This window comes from Salvelinus fontinalis, chromosome 2 (genome assembly GCF_029448725.1).
Source record: "Salvelinus fontinalis isolate EN_2023a chromosome 2, ASM2944872v1, whole genome shotgun sequence".
NCBI lineage: Eukaryota > Metazoa > Chordata > Actinopteri > Salmoniformes > Salmonidae > Salvelinus > Salvelinus fontinalis.
Genome location: NC_074666.1, coordinates 50,328,447 through 50,352,823, shown reverse-complemented (window position 1 = coordinate 50,352,823; position 24,377 = coordinate 50,328,447). Strand labels below are relative to the sequence as shown.

Genomic DNA, 24,377 nt, shown 5'->3' with positions numbered 1-24,377 from the left:
GGTGTATTCTGTTTAAGAATGACCAGAAAGTAATGTTCGCATATGAAAAATAAGATGCTGATCGGTGTTTGGAGTATGCATCTTATGCAGCTGTCCTGGACAGAGGAGGAGGATGTGGTCTCCCTGCCAGCTTCAGGCTTTATGATAATTCCTCATATCACAGTAATTCCAGCCATAGACTGTTCTCTCTGCTACCACACCGCAAGTGGTACCAATGCACCAGTCTGGAACCAACAGGACCCTGAACAGCTTCTACCCCCAAGCAATACAACTTCTAAACAAGACTGCTAAATAGCTCATCAAATCTCAATGTGCCAATATTTTATTTTTGATTACATTTTTTTAATCTGATCTTTAACTCTGCGTTGTTGGGAAAAAAGCGTAAGTAAGCAGGTCACATAATCTCCTACTAGATAGATCAACCAAGATAGACCAGTGTTTTTTTTGTATTTTTGGTACTTTTTAACTACTGTCATTGCTGCAGAAAACCACATTGACATCAAACAAATGTATTCTTGCCAGCTGAAAACAGTTATCCCTATGAGCAAACAAATATGATCAAACACACGTACACATAATATACAGATCCCCCGCCCCCCATCCACTTCCTGCTCTGTATCACAGACCTCTCTTCCTCTGTTTTCTCCTCATGTTGCTGAGCAGAGCGAATTCTACCCAGGATGAAATTAGGGGGGCTGAGGAAGAGGAGGGGGAGCAGGAGGCAGGGGGCCCTTCATCTTGTTCATGTGTCAGAATCACCTCCCAATGCCACCCAACTCCAATCCCCCCCTTCCCCAAGACCATTATCTTCCCATTGAACAAGACAAATGCTAATGTTTGTCTACCTAAAAATCGAAAGTGCCATTGCAAAGCTGCAGGCCAATTTGTACAAATGTACGCGGCGCACTCCCTAAACGTCGTAATGTGGGAGACCGTACGAGGGTAGGACAGCCTGGCGAGAGCTCTATATTAGAGCTATCCACAGCTAGACACTGTATCACAGTGTCAATGATGCTACTCAGTAGTGTAAAGCACCTAAGTAAAAATAACTACTTAAGTCATTTTTTGGAGTATCTGTATTTTACTTTACTGTTTATATTTTTTGACAACTTTTACTTCACTAGATTCATAAAGAAAATAATGTTATCAAGGCACAAGGCGAGACCGAAATGCAGACACAGGAGGCAGATGATTGTAGCCGTACAATGTTTATGAATCCGAAGGGGTAGGCAAGAGAAGGGTCGTGGACAGGCAAAAAGGTCAAAACCAGATCAGAGTTCAGGAGGTACAGAGTGGCAGACAGGCTCATGGTCAAGGCAGGCAGAATGGTCAGGCAGCCAGGGGTCAAGGGTCAAAACCGGGAGGACTAGAAAAAGGAGAATGCAAAAAGCAGGAGAACCAGGGAAACCACTGGTTGACTTGGAAACATACAAGACGAACTGGCACAGAGAGACAGGAAACACAGGGATAAATACGCTGGGGAAAATAAGCGACACCTGGAGGGGGTGGAGACAATCACAAAGACAGGTGAAACAGATCAGGGCGTGACAAATCTACTTTTTAGTCCATACATTTTTCCTGACACCCAAAAGTACTCGTTACATTTTCAATACTTAGCAGGAGAGGAAAATTGTCAAATTCACGACTTATCAGGAGAACACATGGTCATCCCTATTGCCCCAGATCTGGTGGACTTACTAAACACAAATACATATTTTGTAAATTATGTCTCTGTGTTGTAGTCTTCCCCTGGCTATCAGTACATTTTTCCAACAAGAAAATGGTGCAATCTGCTTTGCTGAATATAAGGAATTTGAAAAAATACACTTATACTTATACACAAATACTTATACTTAAGTATATTTAGAACCAAATAGTTTTAGACTTTTACTCAAGTAGTATTTTACTCTGACTTTCACTTTTACTTGAGTAAGTTTTTATTAAGGTATCTATACTGTTACTCAAGTATGACAATTGGGTACTTTTTCCACCACTGGTGCTAGTTACGCTTTTATCTCTTGTTGTCATTGCACAGTTAAGGATTTGGATCTGTAGCAACATGTGGCAGTGGTCCAATGTCGACCCTTTGGAGTTTGTTTTAGCTTTTACAAGTAAGTCACAAGTAACTGCCATCTTATACTTTAGTGACACCAACAGGTTAGTTAGGTAGTGATTCAAACATCTCACCAACAGTGTTTGTGTGGTCATTGCCAGTCAACCACCTCACTGGGCACAGACGTCAATTTAACGTCTATTCCACATTGGTTCAAAGTAATTTCAATTAAATTACATGGAACCAACTTAAATTCAACCAGTGTGTGACCAGTGGGACAATATGAAGGGATAAAGGACAGTATCACTTCTGTAATTGCTATCCATCACATACAGTAAGCATTTAGAACCATGTTACACATTTTAACAGTGAAATATTGGTGTTGTGAACATCTCTTGAATCTCTGACTAGAGATGCTCACCGCCACCTGTACTAGTTGTGTGAGTGCATCCCTTTTCAAGTGACATAAGTATGATACTGTATTGTGGTGAATTCAGGGTTAGCCTAACCAAACCCAATTCTCTGAGGGTATTTTATGTTCGTGTGACTAATCATGTGGTGGAGCTCTTTATATTACCTTGTGTGGTGGTGACTGGTTTTGATGGTTCCTGTTTGATGGGGTTTTTGTTTAAAGTGTGAAAAATTATAAAAATACAGAGCGGGTCCAGAACTTACCCAGTACTATGAGGTTGACCATGCTCCAATGGTACTTCCCCCCGTTCTTCACCTTGCAGCTGTACTCACCCGAGTCGCTCAGGGTGAGGTCACTGATCAGTAGGGAGGCGTCCCCCTTGAGGTAGTCCCCGGCTAAGGACAGTCGGCCCGCCTCCGCCTCGTTGGGGTCGTACACCCGGCCCGCAAAGTAGGTGATCACCTGGCAGGGAGGAAGGGACGGAAGGTGGGACGGAGGGAAGAGGTATAGAGAGATAAGAGGTGCTGGCTGTGTATAGCAGGACTTGTCTGGGAGAGTTGGAACTGTGGTGCAACAGTTCTGTACACATGGTTATCTGGGGAAACGTTGTGGGTGTGTGTAGGTGACACGCACATGGATACATGCACATATGCAAATATGCTGTCACATAAACAGAAGCATGAACATGCACACACATTTTTTTAAACATTTTAGTCATTCAGCAGACACTCTTATCCAGAGCGACTTACCGTAATGAGTGCATATATTTTTCATACTATGTTCTAGCAACTGAGCCACACTCACACTCGCACGCATGCACACAAACACACAAAATACAGTACAGTACGAAAGGGTGGTGACCTAGGGAGCTCTGAGGTACCGGATCGCATGAGAAAACAAATCCCCTTTAAAGTAAAGCGTTGCATGCATATCATTGCATTTGCATAGTGGCATAGAGCAGCAGAGTAGAGGAAAATTTGGCCTTTTATAAATGCATTTGATGCAATTCTAAGTCATTTTACATGACTTGAGACTTTGGCATAATCTTTTTAATGCCGCGTTCAAAACATGGCAACTCGTAACTGGGAAATCTCTGACTTCAAGACAACTGAGAACTGTGGAAAAAAATTGTTTTGAATGGTCATCCAACTCAGAATTCCAAGTCGGGAGCTCAGGCCTCTTCCTAGAGCTCCAACTTTCCGACCTGAAGATCACTGACGTCATGATTCGATCTTGTTTCTTTCCGAGTTCCCAGTTGTCATGAAGGCACCATAATACCACACAAATGATCAAAATGACAGGCTACTTTGACACTTGACAAACTGAGATCAATAAAAATGACCTTGTCTTGAATCCATCAATAGTCTAGGCCTAGGTGTGTGGAAACACATATTGTAGCCTACAATATGAGGAGGAAACTATAGTCCTAAAAATGCTTTCCAGCTTCACTGACTCACCTAATGATGCGGTGCTCACTCGCTGGCGATGGCTGATGTGCTCGTGCCAAGAGCCTCTCTCTTGTTTTACTTTGTAAAACAATAGGCCTTTTAGAAAATGTATTAAATATTTTGGTGGCCTACAGCAGAGAGATTAAAGTCCTCCTTTCAGCAGGAGCCATTTGCTTTCCAACCTGTGTTTCCCAGCGATTGTATTTTAAGTATTGCCAAAGGCCTGTTTTGTCTGTATGCTGTTTGTTCACTGACAGATTTGCCGCGCGTTCCCGACTGTAGGCTATACCTTGTTGTTGGGCTACACTGTACAGCTAGGCTTTTTTAAAGAAGAAGCTGATCCTCCGTGGCTAAATTATATGCTTTCCCATGGTGTAGTAGGCCATTCTGAATTATTTCATTTATATCTGAACAGACAGCAGTAACTCTAGAACTTTGGCAAATTTATAAAAAATGTTCAGGGGCTCTGCAGCACCTCCAGTATAACTTTGCAAATGTATTTCGTGGTATCAGTGGTGCTGCAGCTCCTCCAGAACCCTTCGCCCGGCTGTGATTCTATAAAGAAATAAATGAGGAAGTGCAAAACTGGAGAGATGAGTTGCAGACTCATTCATGTCTATCAAAGCAGAGAGAGGGAGAGAGATCAGGATTTGAAATACTTTGCTAGCATCTACAGTAGGCTACACACCGCTGTTTGAGTTGAGTGCTGCGGTGATGCGTGTTGTAGATGATTGTATTCCCTTCATCTGAACATCGGAGTGTCAGTAACATGCATGTCAGTTCAGTGCACCCAGCGTAACAGAGAGAAACATTGCTGCGGACCTACATCAAAAATGACCTCTCCAGAATACATATGACGGAAATCCATCGCAGTGACGGAGAACGTTAACCCCTATTGTAAATATAGTTATCATATTGTTATGATTATGTGGTTATCACACCACGTGCTGCGCTATATGAGGTTCTTTCGATAAACAAATGGGGCCAATCTGTGACATTGGGATCAACATTTCAAAATGGTTTGAAGCAAAAAATAAAAAAGGTGTTTACGCAGTTCCACATGTGTACTTAGAGGAATAAAAGGTGAATATATGCAAATTGGCCCATAACTCCATCTATACAAGAACATAGGCCTAGGACAATACATACTTTAACCAGGGTACAAAAAGACAATGGCAAATGTTATACAATTGTATAATTTATATAACTCTACATATAGGGACTAATATAGAACCCCTGCCCAGAAAAAGCATGCAAAAAGTGTAAAAAAAGTAGGCTATTACCATTTTAAGAATAATAATAAATGTAGGCTTTGCCAATGCAATGATATTCAAGATATTATTACATTCTAAAATATGAGATAATAATGTGGACATTGACTGACTAAAAGATTGGATGCATGCATGCCAATTTTTCTGTAGCCCAGCGGTTTCCAAACTAGGGGTCGCGACCGCATGTGGGGTCGCCTAATATGAAAATGTGGTCGCGGTAGAATTTCCAAAATCCCCTCCAAAAATGATATAGTACCAGTCAAAAGTTTGGACACACCTACTCAAACAATGTCGAATGTAGTAAACATAAAGGAAACCCTTGAATGAATAGGTGTGTCCAAACTTTTGACTGGTATTGCATATACAAAAAATATATATACACTTAACAAAAATATAAACGCAACATGCAAAGTGTTGGTCCCATGTTTCATGAGCTGAAATAAAAGATCCCAGAAATATTCCATACGCACAAAAAGCTTATTTCTCTCAAATTTTGTGCACAAATTATTTTACATCCCTGTTAGTGAGAATTTCTCCTTTGCCAAGATAATCCCTCCACCTGACAGGCGTGGCACATCAAGAAGCTGATTAAACAGCATGATCCTTATACGGTGCACCTTGTGCTGGGGACAATAAAAGGCCACTCTAAAATGTGTCGTTTTGTCACACAACACAATGCCACAGATGTCTCACGTTTTGAGGGAGAGTGCAATTGGCATGCTGACCGTGGGAATGTCCACCTTCGTCCCAGTCTGAGGTCCTGAGTGCTCTGGAGACGGTTTTCATCAAGGATCTCTCTTTACTTTGCTCCATTCATCGTTCCGTTGATCCTGGATACACTCTCAGTCCCTGCCGCTGAAAAACATCCCCACAGCATTATGCTGCCACCACCATGCTTAATCGTAGGGATGGTGCAGGGTTTCCTCCAGACGTGACGCTTGGCATTCAGGCCAGAGAGTTCAATCTTGGTTTCATCAGACCAGAGAATCTTGTCTCCAAGTGGGCTGTCATGTGCCCTTTACTGAGGAATGGCATCTCTCAGTGCTGCAGAGATGTTTGTCCTTCTGGAAGGTTCTCCCATCTCCACAGAGAAACTCTGGAGCTCTGTCAGAGTGACTATTGGATTCTTGTTCACCTCCCTGACCAAGGCCCTTCTCCCCCGATTGCTCAGTTTGGCTGGGTGGCCAGGTCTAGGAATAGTCTTGGTGGTTCCTGTCACGTTCCTGACCTATTTTCTTTTGTCTTGTATTTATTTAGTTGGTCAGGGCGTGAGTTGGGTGGGTTTGTCTGTGTGATGTTCTATGTTGGGATGTTTGTGTTCGGCCGGGTATGATTCTCAATCAGAGGCAGCTGTCAATCGTTGTCCCTGATTGAGAATCATACTTAGGCAGCCTGGGTTTCACGTTTGTGTTGTGGGTGTTTGTTTCCGTGTTTGTATTCGTGCCACACGGGACTGCTGTCGGTTGTATTCATTTTGTTTCATGTTAGTGTTCAGTTTCGATTTAATAAATTATCATGAGCACTACCCACTCTGCGTGTTGGTCCGATCCATGCTCCTCCTCGTCTGAGGAGGAGAACGACTATGACGACCCGTTACAGTTCCAAACTTCCTCCATTTAAGAATGATGGAGGCCACTGTGTTCTTGGGACCTTCAATGCTGCAGAAATGATTTGCTACCCTTTCCCAGATCTATGACTCGACACAGTCCTGTCGTCCGGGTTTGGCCGGAGGATGCCGTTATTGTAAATAAGAATTTGTTCTTAAATGACTTGCCTAGTTAAATAAAGGTACATTTAAAAAAAAAATGTTAAACACAAAATAACACAATAAAATAACAATAACGAGGCTATATACAAGGGGTACAGGTACCGAGTCAATGTGTGGGGGTGTGGGCGTACAGATTAGTCAAGGTAATTTGTACAAACAGGCTGCACTGTTTGACATGACTATAAGTTAGCTGTAGTTGGCTAGCTAGCAAGCAATGTAAAAGGACGTTGCCAGCCAGTATAACTGAATGACTGGATCACGTGTCTGGCAACCGAACCAATAGAACGAAAGACCAGCCGGCTTGGGTAGCAACCCTAGATTTGCGTCGGGACTATTTCTTGTGGAAGGATGAAATAGTATGAATAAATGTATCAAAATATTTTATGTTTGTCATCTCTCTTTTTGCATTCCCAAAAGTTTTACCGCGATTGTATTTTTTTATATTGCGATATGCCTGGCTGAGTCTCTGCTTTTCACTGACCGTCGCAACTCAACAATCATCTATTTGGTATTTGCAGCGCGTGCTGCCCAAAATGCGGGCCTTAACGACAGTAGGCTATGCAATTTAAAACAATCCACAGTGATCTTCTGTGGCCAAATCATGCTTTCTGTTGTAGTAGCCTATTTTGAGCGACTTTATTTCTTTCTGTATAGACAGGAGTAAGCTAATAAGGCTATATCATTTTTGGCTATTCAATTTACTTTAGGGAAAGCTTCCCCTAGCCTTATAGACACACATCCTATGTCTTTTAATGTGGCATAAACACAACCAGTCATGATGTTTTCATCACATAACAAAGGCACTCCTGTAGGCTACTTGCGCACATTCGTCCACTCACAAAATAATTTCAGCATCCAAACCCCAACAGTGCAATGTGCACCCGCGATTTGATGAATGGAAAGAGACATCTGTTACAAAACACCTATGTGTATTGTAATGACATTCTGCAATTGTCATTAGGCCTACACTTGTAGCCTGAATTGATGCATTCACCGTTGTCCACGCGCGCCTCGGCCACTCATCTCCCCCTTGTTGGTGAGCCGAAAGCCGCTCATCATCTCTCCACAATGACAAAATGTAAATGTTCTACTCAAACCACAAAGCAATTTGGCGCATATACCACCTGGTTTCCAGTCAATTCGCACATTTTTCATGCGGTTGACACGGAGTAATGTTAAATAATGCTGTAATAGCCTATAGTTTTTTTTGGGCATGTTTTATTAATTGTGATAGGCTCACGTTTTACCGGTACGCCGTACCCCCACTATTTTACCGCCTTACTTTTACCCCTCCTGGTACCCTAGTAGATAGAAATACCCATGAACAATCTCTGTCTACCACAGCATTATCTAAGACCCAAAGACAAAACAAGACGTTCCTTCATTAATTGACTATGTAGGGATGTTTATAAATCAACAAATGCAAGGATCAAGACTTCATTTCATAATTTGACCATGTACGGAAATGCAAAAATCAACAAATGCAGATGTTTTCCCCCTACAGCACTTAAAGTTTATAACCCCCCATTGCAGGTATTACATAACACCATGGATACCCAAGCAGAGCCTGTAAAGTGGGCGAATGAGATTTTATTTCCGCGGATAAACCGCAAGCCTAGTAAACGATCATTCGCCCAAAGGCAAACTGTAGCAGCACTTTTATTAACCTGCAGGGAGAGAGTGGAAGGAGAAAGTAGGCGGACGTATTGGTCTAACGAGCCTGACAGTACCTTGGAGGCTAGATTGACCAGAGGCCAAATGGAAAGAAAACTATGCCCACCTGCCAATTCCCGGTCATAAAAAAGAACTGCAGATGGATTCAGTGAAACCAGAATGACAAAAACAAGACAGCTTGCATGCTGAAAGAGGCAGATCTTCGAAGTTGAGAGAAGTGGAGGAGAGTTTGATTCAGACCTTTGAGGGTCCTCCTAGTCATTGAGAAGAGGGGGTCCCTATAGACTAATATTGGCCTCAATGAACTAGAGATAGTGACGTACTGTATCTTATGTCATGAAGTCATATGTTATGTCATCCTATGTCATGCGGTAGTAATGCCCACTGCTCTAGCGCTTCACGCTCCCTCCTCCCATATACTTCTCTCTTTCTCCATCCTGTACAAAGGAGCACACATATATGCTATAATTTCCTCTGGTTCTATGATACATCTCCATAGTATGGAGTTGCTTTCTGTCCTTGTGTCCTCTCCTACTGATCTGAAAACACAGGGTAGGTGACAGCAATATAGATTCCCGAAACCAGGAACGTTCTTTCGCATGTCTAGTTATGGAGGAAAGGACACAAGGGGAGGAAGACACTTTAGTCAATTGAGATGCACCACAAGTCGTCAGTCAAGTCAGCCACTCTCACCACTCTCTGCTTGGAGCTGGGCTTGAGGAGGAGCCACTCGATGTCCAGCGTGGGGGCGTCGCCTGCCCAGAACTGGTGGTGACAGGGCAGTGTGGCATTGTCCCCGACAACCCTCTTCATCTCTGTCTGGGCACACACCGTCAACACACCCAGCAGAACTGTGTGGGCAGAGAGAAAATGAGCTTAGTGACACATTATAGACACGTACATACACCACATGACCAAAAGGATGTGGACACCTGCTCGTCAAACATCACATTCCAAAATCATGGGCATTAATATGGAGTTGGTCCCCGCTTTCCTGCTATAACAGCTTCCACTTTTCTGGGAAGGCTTTCTACTATATGTTGGACTATTACTGCTGGGAATTGCTTCCATTTAGCCACAAGAGCATTAGTGAGGTCGGGCACTAATGTTGGGCGACTAGGCCTGGCTCGCAGTCGGCGTTCCAATTCATCCCAAAGTTGTTTGATGGGGTTGAGGTCAGGGCTCTGTGCAGGTCAGTCAAATTCTCGCTTTGTGCATGGGGGCATTGTCATGCTGAAACAGGAAAGGGCCTTCCCCAAATTGTTACAAAGTTGGAAGCACAGAATTGTCTAGAATGTCATTGTATTCTGTAGCGTTAAGATTTTCCTTCACTGGAACTAAGGGGCATAGCCAGAAGCAGGAAAAACAGCCCCATACCATTATTCCTCCTCCACCAAACTTTACAGTTGGTACTGTGCATTGGGGTAGGTAGTGTTCTCCTGGCATCCGCCAAAACCAGATTGTGAAGCGTGATCAATCACTCCAGAGAACGCGTTTCCACTAATCCAGAGTCCAACGGCGGCAAGCTTTACACCACTCCAATCGACTGATGGTTTGCACATGGTGATCTTACGTTTGTGTGCGGCTGCTCGGCCATGGAAACCCATTTCATGAAGCTCCCGACAAACAGATATTGTGCTGACGTTGCTTCCAGAGGCAGTTTGGAACTCGGTAGTGAGGGTTGCAACTGAGGACAGATTATTTTTACGCGCTACACGCTTCAGCACTCGGTGGTCCCGTTCTGTGAGCTTGTGTGGCCTACCACTTCGCAGCTAAACCGTTGTTGCTCCTAGACATTACCACTTCACAATATTAGCACTTACAGTTGACCGGGGCAGCTCTAGCAGGGCAGACATTTGACTAACTTACTTGTTGGACAGGTAGCATCCTATAACGGTGCCACGTTGAAAGTCACTGAGCTCTTCAGCCAATGTTTGTCTCTGGAAATTGCATGGTTGTGTACTCGATTTTATACACCTGTTAGCAACGGGTGTGGCTGAAATAGCCGAATCCATTAACTTGAAGGGGTGTCAAAATACTTTTGTATATATAGTGTACACAGACACACAGACACACAGACAGACACACACACACACACACACAGACACAGACACACACACACACAGACACACACAGACACACACACACACACACACACACACACACACACACACACACACACACACACACACACACACACACACACACACACACACACACACACACACACACACACACACACACACACACACACACACACACACACACACACACACACACACACACCAGGGTATTGGGGGTAATAATGAGCCCAAAGTAGAATGGACTTCACTACCTCATACACACAGCATGTTGTGAGGTTAGCTTTGTTGTGCTTTGATGCAGGAATCGAACCTGCATAACTCAATAATAACAATAACACACTGAGCTTAAGCCCAGAAATGAGCTGCGGTGCTACTCACACATGTATTCAGGTCTCAGACAGGTTACTCCTCAAAGAAGGATAATCTCAAACAAGGTTAATCCTCACACAAGCATAGAAGGGCAAACCACCTCTGCAAGAAAAGCATATTCCATAATATGTGATCAATGTTCTTTTCACTGCCCTCTCCTTTATGAAATATATCTCAACCCCACAGCATGTCTCTATCCAACTAAGGTGTACATCTCTCCATTGAAATACATTGTAAACATTTTTGAAGCCTGTTTACAAGGCACTCATTCCAGTGAGAGATGAATGGCCAATGCAACACATCTGGGACCTTGGTCTGGATTAACTGTACAATGCATGGATAGGATGGCATTAAAATGGCATCAGGGGGGATTTACACTGAGATCAGTCTCGTCACAATGGATGGCAGAAAAAAAAACAATGAGGAAAGAACAACAGAAATGTCCCTGAGCGGATGATTTTCTGTTGAGCTTCTGGTTGTGTCCCAAATGGCATTCTATTACCAATGTAGTGCACTAGTCACAAGTAGTGCACTATGTAGGGAATAGGGTGTCATTTGGGACGCGCAGACAATCCCAATTGATTGCAGATAAAGCGAATCACTTCAACTCGGAGACAGGTGAGACCACTAAAAACTGTCTGTCAACAGCCAATTTGTCTCTGTGGCACATTAGGCAATATACGGTATTTGAGATGCTTTAGTGTTGAGAGAATAATTCTATTTTCATTAGGTTCTGTGTGAGAACTTGTTAGAATTATTTATGATTTGTTTGCCATGCCAATAAAGGATTTTGAATTTAGAGCATTAGTCAGTGTAATGTCAGTCACAGACTGATGATGGAAAAAATGACTAATCTATAATGGTAAGAGAGCATGGAGTATTTTCACAAGTTTCAAAACAGCAAGGCCCAGTATGGGGATTAATATTATACATTTCATATTGACGTCACATGAGTGTACAAAACATTAAAACACTTTCCTAATATTGAGTTGCACCCCCCCCACCAGTCTGGGCATGGACTCTACAAGGTGTCAAAAGTGTTCCGTGTTGACTCCAATGCTTCCCACAGTCGTGTCAAGTTAGCTGGAGGTCCTTTGGGTGGTGGACCATTTTTTTTGACTCACACAGGAAACTGTTGAGCGTTTAAAAAAAAAACAGCAGCGTTGCAGTTCTTGACACAAGCCGGAGTGGCACCTACTACCATACCCCGTTCAAAGGCACTTATATATTTTGTCTTGCCCATTCACCCTCTGAATGGCACACATACACAAACCAATCACCTGGTCAGTCTGTCATGGAAAGAGCCGGTGTTCTTCATGTTTTCTACAACCGTCAACAATCATTTACAGCGCCTGGTCGAGATTTTTGTTGTTGTTGTTGTTGACAAAAGTCCATAATTTCATGCTTGGGTAAATATAATTGCAGTCGTATTGAATAAGATGCTATAAACAGCTCAAACGTTTGCTTTATTGATACACATTCTGGAAACTCATGATTGCTGATTCATGTCGATAAATCCAGCCACTGTGTACTTATAAGTTGAGTTTATTTCCAAAGCACTATGTCCACAAATGTCTCCCGTTTGTGTGTTTTCATCAGAAAAGATTGCTTATGGGTAATTTCATGTGTGTGTGAAATATTACTGTTCTCAGATTTTTTTATTCATAGATTTGAGATGTGTATGAAAATGTGTTTTATTTTGTTGCAAAATGCTACATATCCATTGTTTAGCTGGAATGGAACGTTTGTATCCTATACATTTGACTGTGATATGTGGTTGTCTCTTCTAGCTATCTTAACATGAATGCGCGTATTGTTAGTCGCTCTGGATAACAGCATCTGCTAAATGACTAAAAGGTCAAATGTAAATGTTTTACATATAGATCTGATATTACTGTATTGATGTCACACATGTCTTTGTACATTTCTTTATTAAAAATTTAGTTATTTGTTACATTTGACTGTAAAACCTAGCAGTACTACTTTTTTTTCTCTGAGGTGGAAATATAGCTTTTTGCAAAAAAACATGATTATTTGTCTCACTGAAATGAAATGATGGATGATAGATGATAGTGATAGATTTAAACAAATATATATATATATATGTCATTGAACAACCCCATGCCATGATTAGACAGTGAAAAAAGACACCAATTTCTTTAAACAATAAAAGCTAATTTACCAACTTTCTGAAAATGTATATATAGCGTTATGAAATGAAACTCTTCAAATACTCCCACCACTTTTGAATCAAGTCAACAGCTTAGCTTCTCTCGTCTCTCTGACTGGTTCACTATACATTGGTTACACTGGCGAAGTCTCTCTCGCACACACACACACACACACACACATACACATACACACACACACACACACACACACACACACACACACACACACACACACACACACACACACACACACACACACACACACACACAGTCTTGCGCAGCTAACCTTGTGGGGACATACAATTCAAAATCCTACTCACCTTAACCCCAAAACGAACCGTGAAGCTAATATGGATAGTGCAGACAGGCAACTAAACATAGAATAAGAACCCACAAAACCAAAAGGGAAAATGGCAACCTAAATATGATCCCCAATCAGAGACAACGATAAACAGCTGCCTCTGATTGGGAACCAATTCAGGCCACCATAGACATACATATGCCTAGACTTACCAACACCCCTCGACATACAAAAAACCCTAGACAATACAAAACAAGCATACCCACCCTCGTCACACCCTGACCTAACCAAAATAATAAAGAAAACATAGATAACTAAGGTCAGGGCGTGACACACACACACACACACACACACACACACACACACACACACACACACACACACACACACACACACACACACACACACACACACACACACACACACACACACACACACACACACACACACACACACACACCCATACCCACCATGTGTAAAGGATGTCACGCTGCTTGCTTAACGAGTGCCACTGTCTCCTGATTCGGCTCATACTGAGGCTTAAACCCAGGACCTCTGCCTTGTTAGCACACGGGAACGCCCACCTGAAGCATCTTACCAGTCTGTGCCACGCGAAGAGCTAGCTATTCGCTGCCGCAAGTGGGGAAACTTCAGGCAATGGAGAGAGTTCTACACATCCCGATGTGCTACACATTCACCTTGATTGACACAACAGCCAATCAAGCTGTGTGCCGTGACACCGGGAACGCTAAAGCCATATCACCTCTGCATATCGCCCACTCTCACATATCCTCATATACCCACATGGCTGAACAAGTCTAGGGCTTCCATGATACTAGCATAAACGCTAATTAGAGAGCGCTAACCGATTAGCCCAACCCTCTTACCCCCCCATACATGACATGATGGTGGCAATTAAGATACAGTATGTAATTAGAAGGAGCTGGAGAGAGGACAACAGGATCATTTCTAATGATTACTCAATATGGGCCTAAATTTAATCTAATGAGTGCCACTCAGAAGCTCGGGGTGACAAGCAGGTGAGAACAGGACCCCTTTGTGAAAGTAATGTCTTTGCTCACAAGCCATTGAAAGAGATGCTAAGTCTAGGCAGGCTAGGGCTCTGTACCCAATAAAGACCGTAGCTAACAGGATAACTGGCCTCCTGCTTTTAGAAAATGGTGTAAAGTCAATGTCCAAAATCCAGTAGACGTAAATTCTCTAGCCAACCTGGCAACAGCTACTTCCTGAATATAATAACAAGATGGCCGCCGCTAAAAGTGTTGGGTCCCTACTCCCCACTCGTTCCTGGTTTAGCACTGTGTTTCGCATAGCTGTTGATCTTTGTGTAGTTAAGAACGTACCGTAAGCTTACTCCACAGATAGGTTTCTTCACAACGTTGTCATGGAGGGGGGGGGGGGGGGGGGGTCACGTGTGTTTGCAAAGCAGAGGTCCTGAGTTCGAGCCAGGAGTGAGCCAAATCGGCGGGAAGTGGTACTCACTAAGCAAGCAACGTGACAGCCGTAACATTTGCACTTGCCGATGCCGTGTTAGGAGTTGGCAGGGGAGGACCTGAGAGCTCAGCAACTCTCTCTCTCTCTATATATTTATATTTATATGCTTAATTGCTTTGTGGAGAAGAGGCCGGTGTTGGCTGTGGTTCATACATAATACTAATGTTTGTGGGTTATGGCAGAAGCAATGCAAACTGATGCCGGTTTTACGTAAACATAGACGTGAGCTCATATTGTTTTTTGGAGCTGTTCTGCGTTAAGCACATCTCTTTCAAGATGTAAATTCATTAATTGTGGCTTCCCTTTCATATGACTGAATACCACGACGGCTATTGATAGAAAACACATCTCTGGCTGTCATCTCAGAGAGTGAAACACATGGAAGTCAAGCAGAAGGGAAAATTCATGAAATAACTGTTATTCTGAATTAAGTGGCATGAACAGATTTTTTTTAATGATTAAATGAAATATACTACACTCCCTTATAACGTTCTTTAAACATTCTCAGAACGTTTCTGGCTTGAGTGTCATTCAGATACATGGTCATCAGTGGAAGAAAGAAACATGACATAGAAGGTTAAAGGATAGGTAGCATAAATGTAACCACATGTAACATATGGATATGCATTAGTATACACATCAAAAGTCCCAATGCAAAGTTACACTTCACTTTGAGTTATTACATAAAAATGATCAGAATCCCGAAGAATGCTGTTGTTACTATCAACACCTAGGCTAGCTTACAGGACATTCAAGGAAACCAAAGTTTAGCCTACTCACAGAGAACATGTCGAAAAGACAAAACAAAAAGGAGAACAGATGAGGTACTGCACGATTAGAGAACGCAAGTTTGATTTTATTTTTCGTGTTGAGCCCACGGCAAGGAGGCACTAGAGCCTGCCATGCAAACGGGTTCCCACTAGATAACACATCCGTGAAGAGCATTAGGATGCTGCATGGCTGCACGTGCCACTTCTGTTCCTTGTTTACATCACACTCCCTCGTGATTGGTGGATTTTATCTCACCACCGCTAACACTTCTGGAATGTAATAACATGCTAGCACGGCTAGTGGCTAACGTTGCGCTAGCTACTGAGCAAGCATACGAACTCGGTAGCACAGAGTAGATTCTCCATATGATGTTGAGAAATAGTGCATTGTTGGTAGTTTAGAAGATATCCGGGAAGTAAGTTAATAAATATGTAATAACCCAAAAACATTACTATGTTTGTACTTATAGGTAACCAGATCGTGACTACAACTAAGTTACTATGTCGTTGACCACACTGTGTTCTTACTTATGCTTCCTACCCTTTAAGCAGGTTACAACTTCATAGAAGAGATTCAAAGTGGAAAGATAGACGAGAGAGGATCCAAGAGGAGATTTTAGCTTACCAGAAACTTACCAGCAGGAGCACAGTATGCATATGCTGACAGTGTAGAGGGTAAAATGACCATGGGGCTATGGATAAAAGCCTAAACGTTTAATTGTTCATCCTTTGGACTGTGAGCATCCGTATTAGAGGTCGACCGATTAATTGGCATGGCCGATTAATTAGGGCCGATTTCAAGTTTTCATAACAATCGGTAATCCTCATTTTTGGACGCAGATTATGGCCTATTACATTGCACTCCACGAGGAGACTGCGTGGCAGGCTGACCACTTGTTACGCAAGTGCAGCAAAGAGCCAAGTTAAGTTGCTAGCTAGCATTAAACTTATCTTATAAAAAACAATCAATCTTAACATAATCACTAGTTAACTACACATGGTTGATGATATTACTAGTTTATCTCGCTTGTCCTGCGTTGCATATAATCAATGCGGTGCATGTTAATTTATCATCGAATCACAGCCTACTTCGCCAAACGGGTGATGATTTAACAAGCGCATTCGCGAAAAAGCACTGTCATTGCACCAATGTGCACCTAACCATAAACATCAATGCCTTTCTTAAAATCAATACACAATTATATTTTTTTTAAACCTGCATATTTAGTTAATATTGCCTGCTAACATGAATTTATTTTATCTAGGGAAATTGTGTCACTTCTCTTGCGTTCTGTGCATTCAGATTCAGCGTATATGCAGCAGTTTGGGCCGCCTGGCTCGTTGCGAACTGTGTGAAGTTAATTTCTTACTAACAAAGACCGTAATTAATTTGCCAGACTTGTACATAATTATAACATAACATTGAAGGTTGTGCAATGTAACAGTAATATTTAGACTTAGGGATGCCACCGATTCGATAAAATACGTAACGGTTCCGTATTTCACTGAAAGAATAAACGTTTATTTTCGAAATTATAGTTTCCGGATTTGACCATATTAATGACATAAGGCTCGTATATTTCTGTGGGTTTATTATAATTAAGTCTATGATTTGATATTTGATAGAGCAGTCTGACTGAGCGGTGGTAGGCAGCAGCAGGCTCGTAAGCATTCATTCAAACAGCACTTTCCTGTGTTTGCCAGCAGCTCTACGCTGTGCTCCAAGCATTGCGCTGTTTATGACTTCAAGCCTATGAACTCCCGAGATTATGCTGGCAATACTAAAGTGCCTATAAGCACATCCAATAGTCAAAGGTATATGAAATACAAATGGAATAGAGAGAAATAGTCATATAATTCCTATAATAACATCAACCTAAAACTTCTTAACTGGGAATATTGAAGACTCATGTTAAAAGGAACCACCAGCTTTCATATGTTCTCATGTTCTGAGCATGAACATAAAAGCTAGCTTTTTTGCACGGCACATATTGCACTTTCTTCTCCAACACTGTGTTTTTGCATTATTTAAACCAAATTGAACATGTTTCATTATTTATTTGAGACTAAATACATTTTATTTATGTATTATATTAAGTTAAAATAAAAGTGTTCACTCAGTATTGTTATAATTGTCATTATTACAAATATATACAGTGGGGAAAACACGTATTGGATACACTGCCGATTTTGCAGGTTTTCCAACTTACAAAGCATGTAGAGGTCTGTAATTTTTTTATCATAGGTACACTTCAACTGTGAGAGACGGAATCTAAAACAAAAATCCAGAAAATCCCCATTGTATGATTTTTAAGTAATTAATTTGCATTTTACTGCATGACATATGTATTTGATACATCAGAAAAGCAGAACTTAATATTTGGTACAGAAACCTTTGTTTGCAATTACAGAGATCATACGTTTCCTGTAGTTCTTGACCAGGTTTGCAAATACTGCAGCAGGGATTTTGGCCCACTCCTCCATACAGACCTTCTCCAGATCCTTCAGGTTTCGGGGCTGTCGCTGGGCAATACGGATTTTCAGCTCCCTCCAAAGATTTTCTATTGGGTTCAGGTCTGGAGACTGGCTAGGCCACTCCAGGACCTTGAGATGCTTCTTACGGAGCCACTCCTTAGTTGCCCTGGCTGTGTGTTTCGGGTCGTTGTCATGCTGGAAGACCCAGCCACGACCCATCTTCAATGCTCTTACTGAGGGAAGGAGGTTGTTGGCCAAGATCTCGCGATACATGGCCCCATCCATCCTCCCCTCAATACGGTGTAGTCGTCCTGTCCCCTTTGCATAAAAGCATCCCCAAAGAATGATGTTTCCATCTCCATGCTTCACGGTTGGGATGGTGTTCTTGGGGTTGTACTCATCCTTCTTCTTCCTCCAAACACGTTTAGACCAAAAAGCTCTATTTTTGTCTCATCAGACCACATGACCTTCTCCCATTCCTCCTCTGGATCATCCAGATGGTCATTGGCAAACTTCAGACGGGCCTGGACATGCGCTGGCTTGAGCAGGGGTACCTTGCTTGCGCTGCAGGATTTTAATCCATGACGGCGTAGTATGTTACTAATAGTTTTCTTTGAGACTGTGGTCCCAGCTCTCTTCAGGTCATTGACCAGGTCCTGCCACATAGTTCTGGGCTGATCCCTCACCTTCCTCATGATCATTGATGCCCCACGAGGTGAGATCTTGCATGGAGCCCCAGACCGAGGGTGATTGACCGTCATCTTGAACTTCTTCCATTTTCTAATAATTGCGCCAACAGTTGTTGCCTTCTCACCAAGCTGCTTGCCTATTGTCCTGTAGCCCATCCCAGCCTTGTGCAGGTTTACAATTTTACCCCTGATGTCCTTACACAGCTCTCTGGTCTTGGCCATTGTGGAGAGGTTGGAGTCTGTTTGATTGAGTGTGTGGACAGGTGTCTTTTATACAGCTAACGAGTTCAAACAGGTCTGTGAGAGCCGGAATTCTTACTGGTTGGTAGGTGATCAAATACTTATGTCATGCAATAAAATGCAAATGAATTACTTAAAAATCATACAATGTGATTTTTAAGATTTTGTTTTAGATTCAGTCTCTCACAGTTGAAGTGTACCTATGATAAAATTACAGACCTCTACATGCTTTGTAAGTAGGAAAAACTGCAAAATCGGCAGTGTATCAAATACTTGTTCTCCCCACTGTATATAAAAATCGCCCGATTAATAGGTATTGGCTTTTTTGGTCCTCCAATAAACGGTATCGGTGTTGAAAAATCACAATCGGTCGACCTCTAATCCGTATGGTCTATGATGTTCTGGCCAGGGCTGTTAGTATTGTTTCCCAGTCTGGATGAGGACAGTAAAAGAAATTATATAAAAAATAGGAGTGTGTGTGTGCAGTTTACGTATTTGTGCACACATGTGTATGGGAGTTTGTGTGTGTTTGTGTGTGTCTGCGATTATTAACAAGCCACTTCACTGAGTGAGAGCTCAAAGCAGAGCATCAGAGAGAGACAGAGAGAGAGACAGAGATAAAGGAGCTGGTTCCTCTGAAGATGCCCTAAGGGGAGTCGTGCTCCAGTAAATTCCCTCCTCCCCACAGCCTCCTCTCCAGTCTTATTATAGGAGCACATAGGACCCAGTGGGACACATCGAGCCCCGTACCCTTCAAACTGTCCAAAGTCACGCTGCCTGTCTGACTAGCCTGCCCGCACACCCGAGTCAGCACATCGCCCGTGCTCCCATGCTTTGCCACAGAGAAATGCTCAGATCTGAGCAAAGAAAACACAGCAACATCAAAGAGAAAACTAAAAGAGAAAGGGCCTAACTTCCGGCTGTGAGCTCAGATTTAATTATTATTTATGTTCGCCCCATCATTTGGGGTGAAGTATCCTCAGAATGCATCAGTGGGCCCAAAACATGAGGGGTTGAACGTTGACTAACTGACTGATGAATAACTGCCTGTGTGAGCTGAACGCTGATACAGCTGAAGTCGGAAGTTTACATAGACCTCAGCCAAATACATTTAAACTCAGTAATTCCCTGTCTTAGGTCAGTTAGGATCACCACTTTATTTTAAGAATGTGAAATGTCAGAATAACAGTAGAGAGAATGATTTATTTCAGCTTTTATTTATTTCATCACATTCCCAGTGCGTCAGAAGTTTACATACACTCAATTAGTATTTGGTAGCGTCGCATTTAAATTGTTTAACTTGGGTCAAACGTTTCAGGTAGCCTTCCACAAGCTTCCCACAATAAGTTGGGTGAATTTTGGCCCATTCCTCCTGACAGAGCTGGTGTAACTGAGTCAGGCCTGTAGGCCTCCTTGCTCGCACACGCTTTTTCAGTTCTGCCCACACATTTTCTAAAGGATTGAGGTCAGGGCTTTGTGATGGCCACTCCAATACCTTGACTTTGTTGTCCTTAAGCCATTTTGCCACAACTTTGTAAGTATGCTTGGGGCATTGTCCATTTGGAAGACCCATTTGCGACCAAGCTTTAACTTCCTGACTGATGTCTTGAGAAGTTGCTTCAATATATCCACATAATTTTCCTGCCTCATGATGCCATCTATTTTGTGAAGTCAATCAGCCCCTCCTGCAGCAAAGCACCCCCACAACATGATGCTGCCACCCCCGCGCTTCACAGTTGGGATGGTGTTCTTCGGCTTGCAAGCTTCCCCTTTTTCCTCCAAACATAACGATGGTCATTATGGCCAACAGTTCTATTTTTATTTCATCAGACCAGAGGACATTTCTCCAAAAAGTACAATCTTTGTCCCCATGCGTAGTTGCAAACCGTAGTCTGGCTTTTTTATGGCGGTTTTGGAGCAGTGGCTTCTTCCTTGCTGGGCGGCCTTTCAGGTTATGTCGATATAGGACTTGTTTTACTGTGGATATAGATACTTGTGTACCTTTTTCCTCCAGCATCTTCACAAGGTCCTTTGCTGTTGTTCTGGGATTGATCTGCACTTTTCACACCAAAGTACGTTCATCTCTAGGAGACAGAATGCTTCTCCTTCCTGAGTGGTATGACGGCTGCGTGGTTCCATGGTGTTTATACTTGGGTACTATTGTTTATACAGATGAACGTGGTAACTTCAAGCATTTGTAAATTGCTCCCAAGGATGAACCAAACTTGTGGAGGTCTACAATTCTTTTCTGAGGTCTTGGCTGATTTCTTTTGATTTTCCCATGATGTCAAGCTAAGAGGCACTGAATTTGAAAGTAGGCCTTGAAATACATCCATAGGTACACCTCCAATTGACTCAAATGATGTCAAATTAGCCTATCAGAAGCTTCTAAAGCCATGACATAATTTATTTTCTGGAATTTTGCATCAAAGCTGGGAGACAAAAACTGTTTTTCAATCTCAAGGCCATCCGAAGGCTAAACAGGAATCACTAACTCAGAGAGGCTGTTGCCTACATAGAGACCCATATCACTGGCCACTTTAATAAATGGATCACTAGACACTTTAAACAATGGCACTTTAAAAATGTTAACATATCTTACATTACTCATCTCATATGTATATACTGCACCTTTTACCATCTATTGCACCATGCCTATGCCACTCGGACATCGCTCATCCATATATTTATATATACATATTCTTATTACATACTTTTAGATTTGTGTGTACTGGTGTACTTGATGGGGAAATGTTAGGTTACTTGTTAGATATTACTGCACTGTCAGAACTAGAAGCACAAGCATTTCGCTACACTCGCATTAACATTTGCTAACCATGTGTATGTGACCAATAACATTTGATTTGATATGAACTTCATGCCCATTTTTAACAGTTTTTAGGGGCCATGGGGGAAGTTTGGAGAGTGACGAATAAGAAATGAACAGCTTTAAACATTGAAAGATCAGCGCATAATGTGGCAAAGCACTTTAGCTTGTCACATAAAATTCCAGCATGTCAAGCATGCGACCTTTTTCCTGTCGTTTCCTTTTTTTGCAGACAATCTAAATGTTTGATTGTGTCTCCAGCTCTAAGTGAATAGGCCTAAAGGAGAGAGGAGAGGTGGATGCGAGGGAAGTAGCATCTGGATGATTCCCATTTTGTGCTCAACTTCCACAAACACAACACTCATCTGTTGGAGTTTTGTAAAAATTCACATCAAGGCAAGGAGATGTTAAACGAACTGACAGACTAAAGTGACATACAAAACATAACATCCACCATCGTCAGACTTTTTACTTTTTTGTTTGGAGATCATGGCTGTGGTTTCTCCTTCTGTTACCTCATTCATCTACGAGAGGGTCAATTATTGTAAGTGCTCCTGTAATTACTCAGCTGTCTCCATTCCATATACGGTGCTAGCCCTCTACAGAAGTATCTGGCCTGCTGAGTTGAGGTTATCAATATTTCCTGCCTATTAACCCCCTAAAAATCTGTCAATTTAAGCTAGAGATATAGTTTTTATTGCACTTCTGCACCTGCGGTGAAAGGTGACAGAGCTAGAGCGATGTTTGTCAGAAAATGAGACATCCCGAAAATCTGTATTTTAACAAAATCATCTATATCATCCGAAACAGTTTGGGCTACATACTAATATGACCCCTTTGTGGAAAGGTGAGACTCTTACGAGTGTTTTGCTCTAGGACACCCACAGGCCTCACAAGACTCGTCTGAAGGTCCCCCTTTACTAGCGAAAATTGTTAATCGAAGTACATATGGAGACTGTTTAGTGCCAAAAATAATGGGTTAAATACAACAAAAAGGTATTCAGACCCATTGACTTTTCCCACATTTTGTTACATTACAGCCTTATTCTAAAATGGATTTAAAAAAAATCCTCTACACACAATACCCCATAATGACAAAGTGAAAAGAGTTTTTAATTTTTTTTTTGCAAAAACCTTATTTACGTAAGTATGCAGACATTTTACTATGAGATTCGAAATTGAGCTCAGATGCATCCGATTTCTACTGATCATCCTTGAGATGTTTCTACAACTTTATTGGAGTACAGCTTTGGTAAATTCAATTGATTGTACATGATTTGGAAAGGCACATATCTGTCTATATAAGGTCCCACAGTTGACAGTGCATGTCAGAGCAAAAAGCAAGCCATGAGGTCGAAGGAATTATTTGTAGAGCTCCGAGACAGGATTGTGTCAAGGCATAGATCTGGGGAAGGGTACCAAAAACATTCTGCAGCATTGAAGGTCCCCAAGAACACAATGGCCTTCATCATTCTTAAATTATAAGAAGTTTGGAACCACCAAGACTCGTCTTAGATCTGCCTGCCCGGCCAAACTGAGCAATTGGAGGAGATAGGCCTTGGTCAGGGAGGTGACCAAGAACCCGATGCTCACTCTGATAGAGTTCTAGAGTTCCTCTGTGAAGATGGGAGAACCTTCCAGAAGGACAACCATCTCTGCAGCACTCCACCAATCAGGCCTTCATGGTCGAGTGGTCAGATGGATGCCAATCTTCAGTAAAAAGCACATGACGGCCCGCTTGGAGGTTGCCAAAAGGCACCTAAAGACTCTCAGACCATGAGAAACAAGATTCTCTTTTCTGATTAAACTAAGATTGCACTATTTGGCCCTGAATGCCAAGCGCCATGTCTGGAGGAAACCTGGCACCATCTTTACAGTGAAACATGGTGGTGGCAGCATCATGCTGTAGAGATGTTTTTCAGTTGCAGGGACAGGGAGATTAGTCAGGATCGAGGGAAAGACGAACTGAGCAAAGTACAGAGAAATCATTGATGAAAATCTGCTCCAGAGCACAGGATTGGCTTCGGGACAAGTCTCTGAATTACCTTGAGTGGCCCAGCCAGAGCCCAGACTTGAACCCTGAACGAACATCTCTGGAGAGACCTGAAAATAGCTGTGTAGCAACGCCACACATCCAACCTGACCGAGCCTGACCGAGCTTGTGCCAAGCTTGTAGTGTCATACCCAAGAAGACTTGACGCTGTAATCGCTGCCAAAGGTGTTTGAACAAAGTACTGAGTAAAGGGTGTTAGGTAAAAACTCGACAAACACTATGAAAGCTTAAACCAAGTTTATTCTTCACAGAGGATC

At 42.3% G+C, this 24,377-nt stretch overlaps 1 protein-coding gene across 5 annotated transcripts in view; it reads right to left on the bottom strand.

Annotated features, from left to right (window-relative positions):
• The window catches only part of LOC129820256 (CXADR-like membrane protein), a 135,111-nt gene that overhangs the window by 11,488 nt on the left and 99,246 nt on the right, over window positions 1–24,377 (bottom strand). For 4 of the 5 annotated variants that reach the window (XM_055877332.1, XM_055877300.1, XM_055877317.1 and 1 more), the window contains 2 exons: window positions 9,320–9,477; window positions 2,729–2,927 (listed from right to left, as the gene is read on the bottom strand). In XM_055877332.1, the coding sequence (XP_055733307.1) occupies window positions 2,729–2,927; window positions 9,320–9,439 (319 nt within the window). In that variant the 5' untranslated portion in view covers window positions 9,440–9,477. The remainder of the gene's footprint in view (window positions 1–2,728; window positions 2,928–9,319; window positions 9,478–24,377) is intronic. The other variant, XM_055877327.1, reaches the window with a different exon arrangement.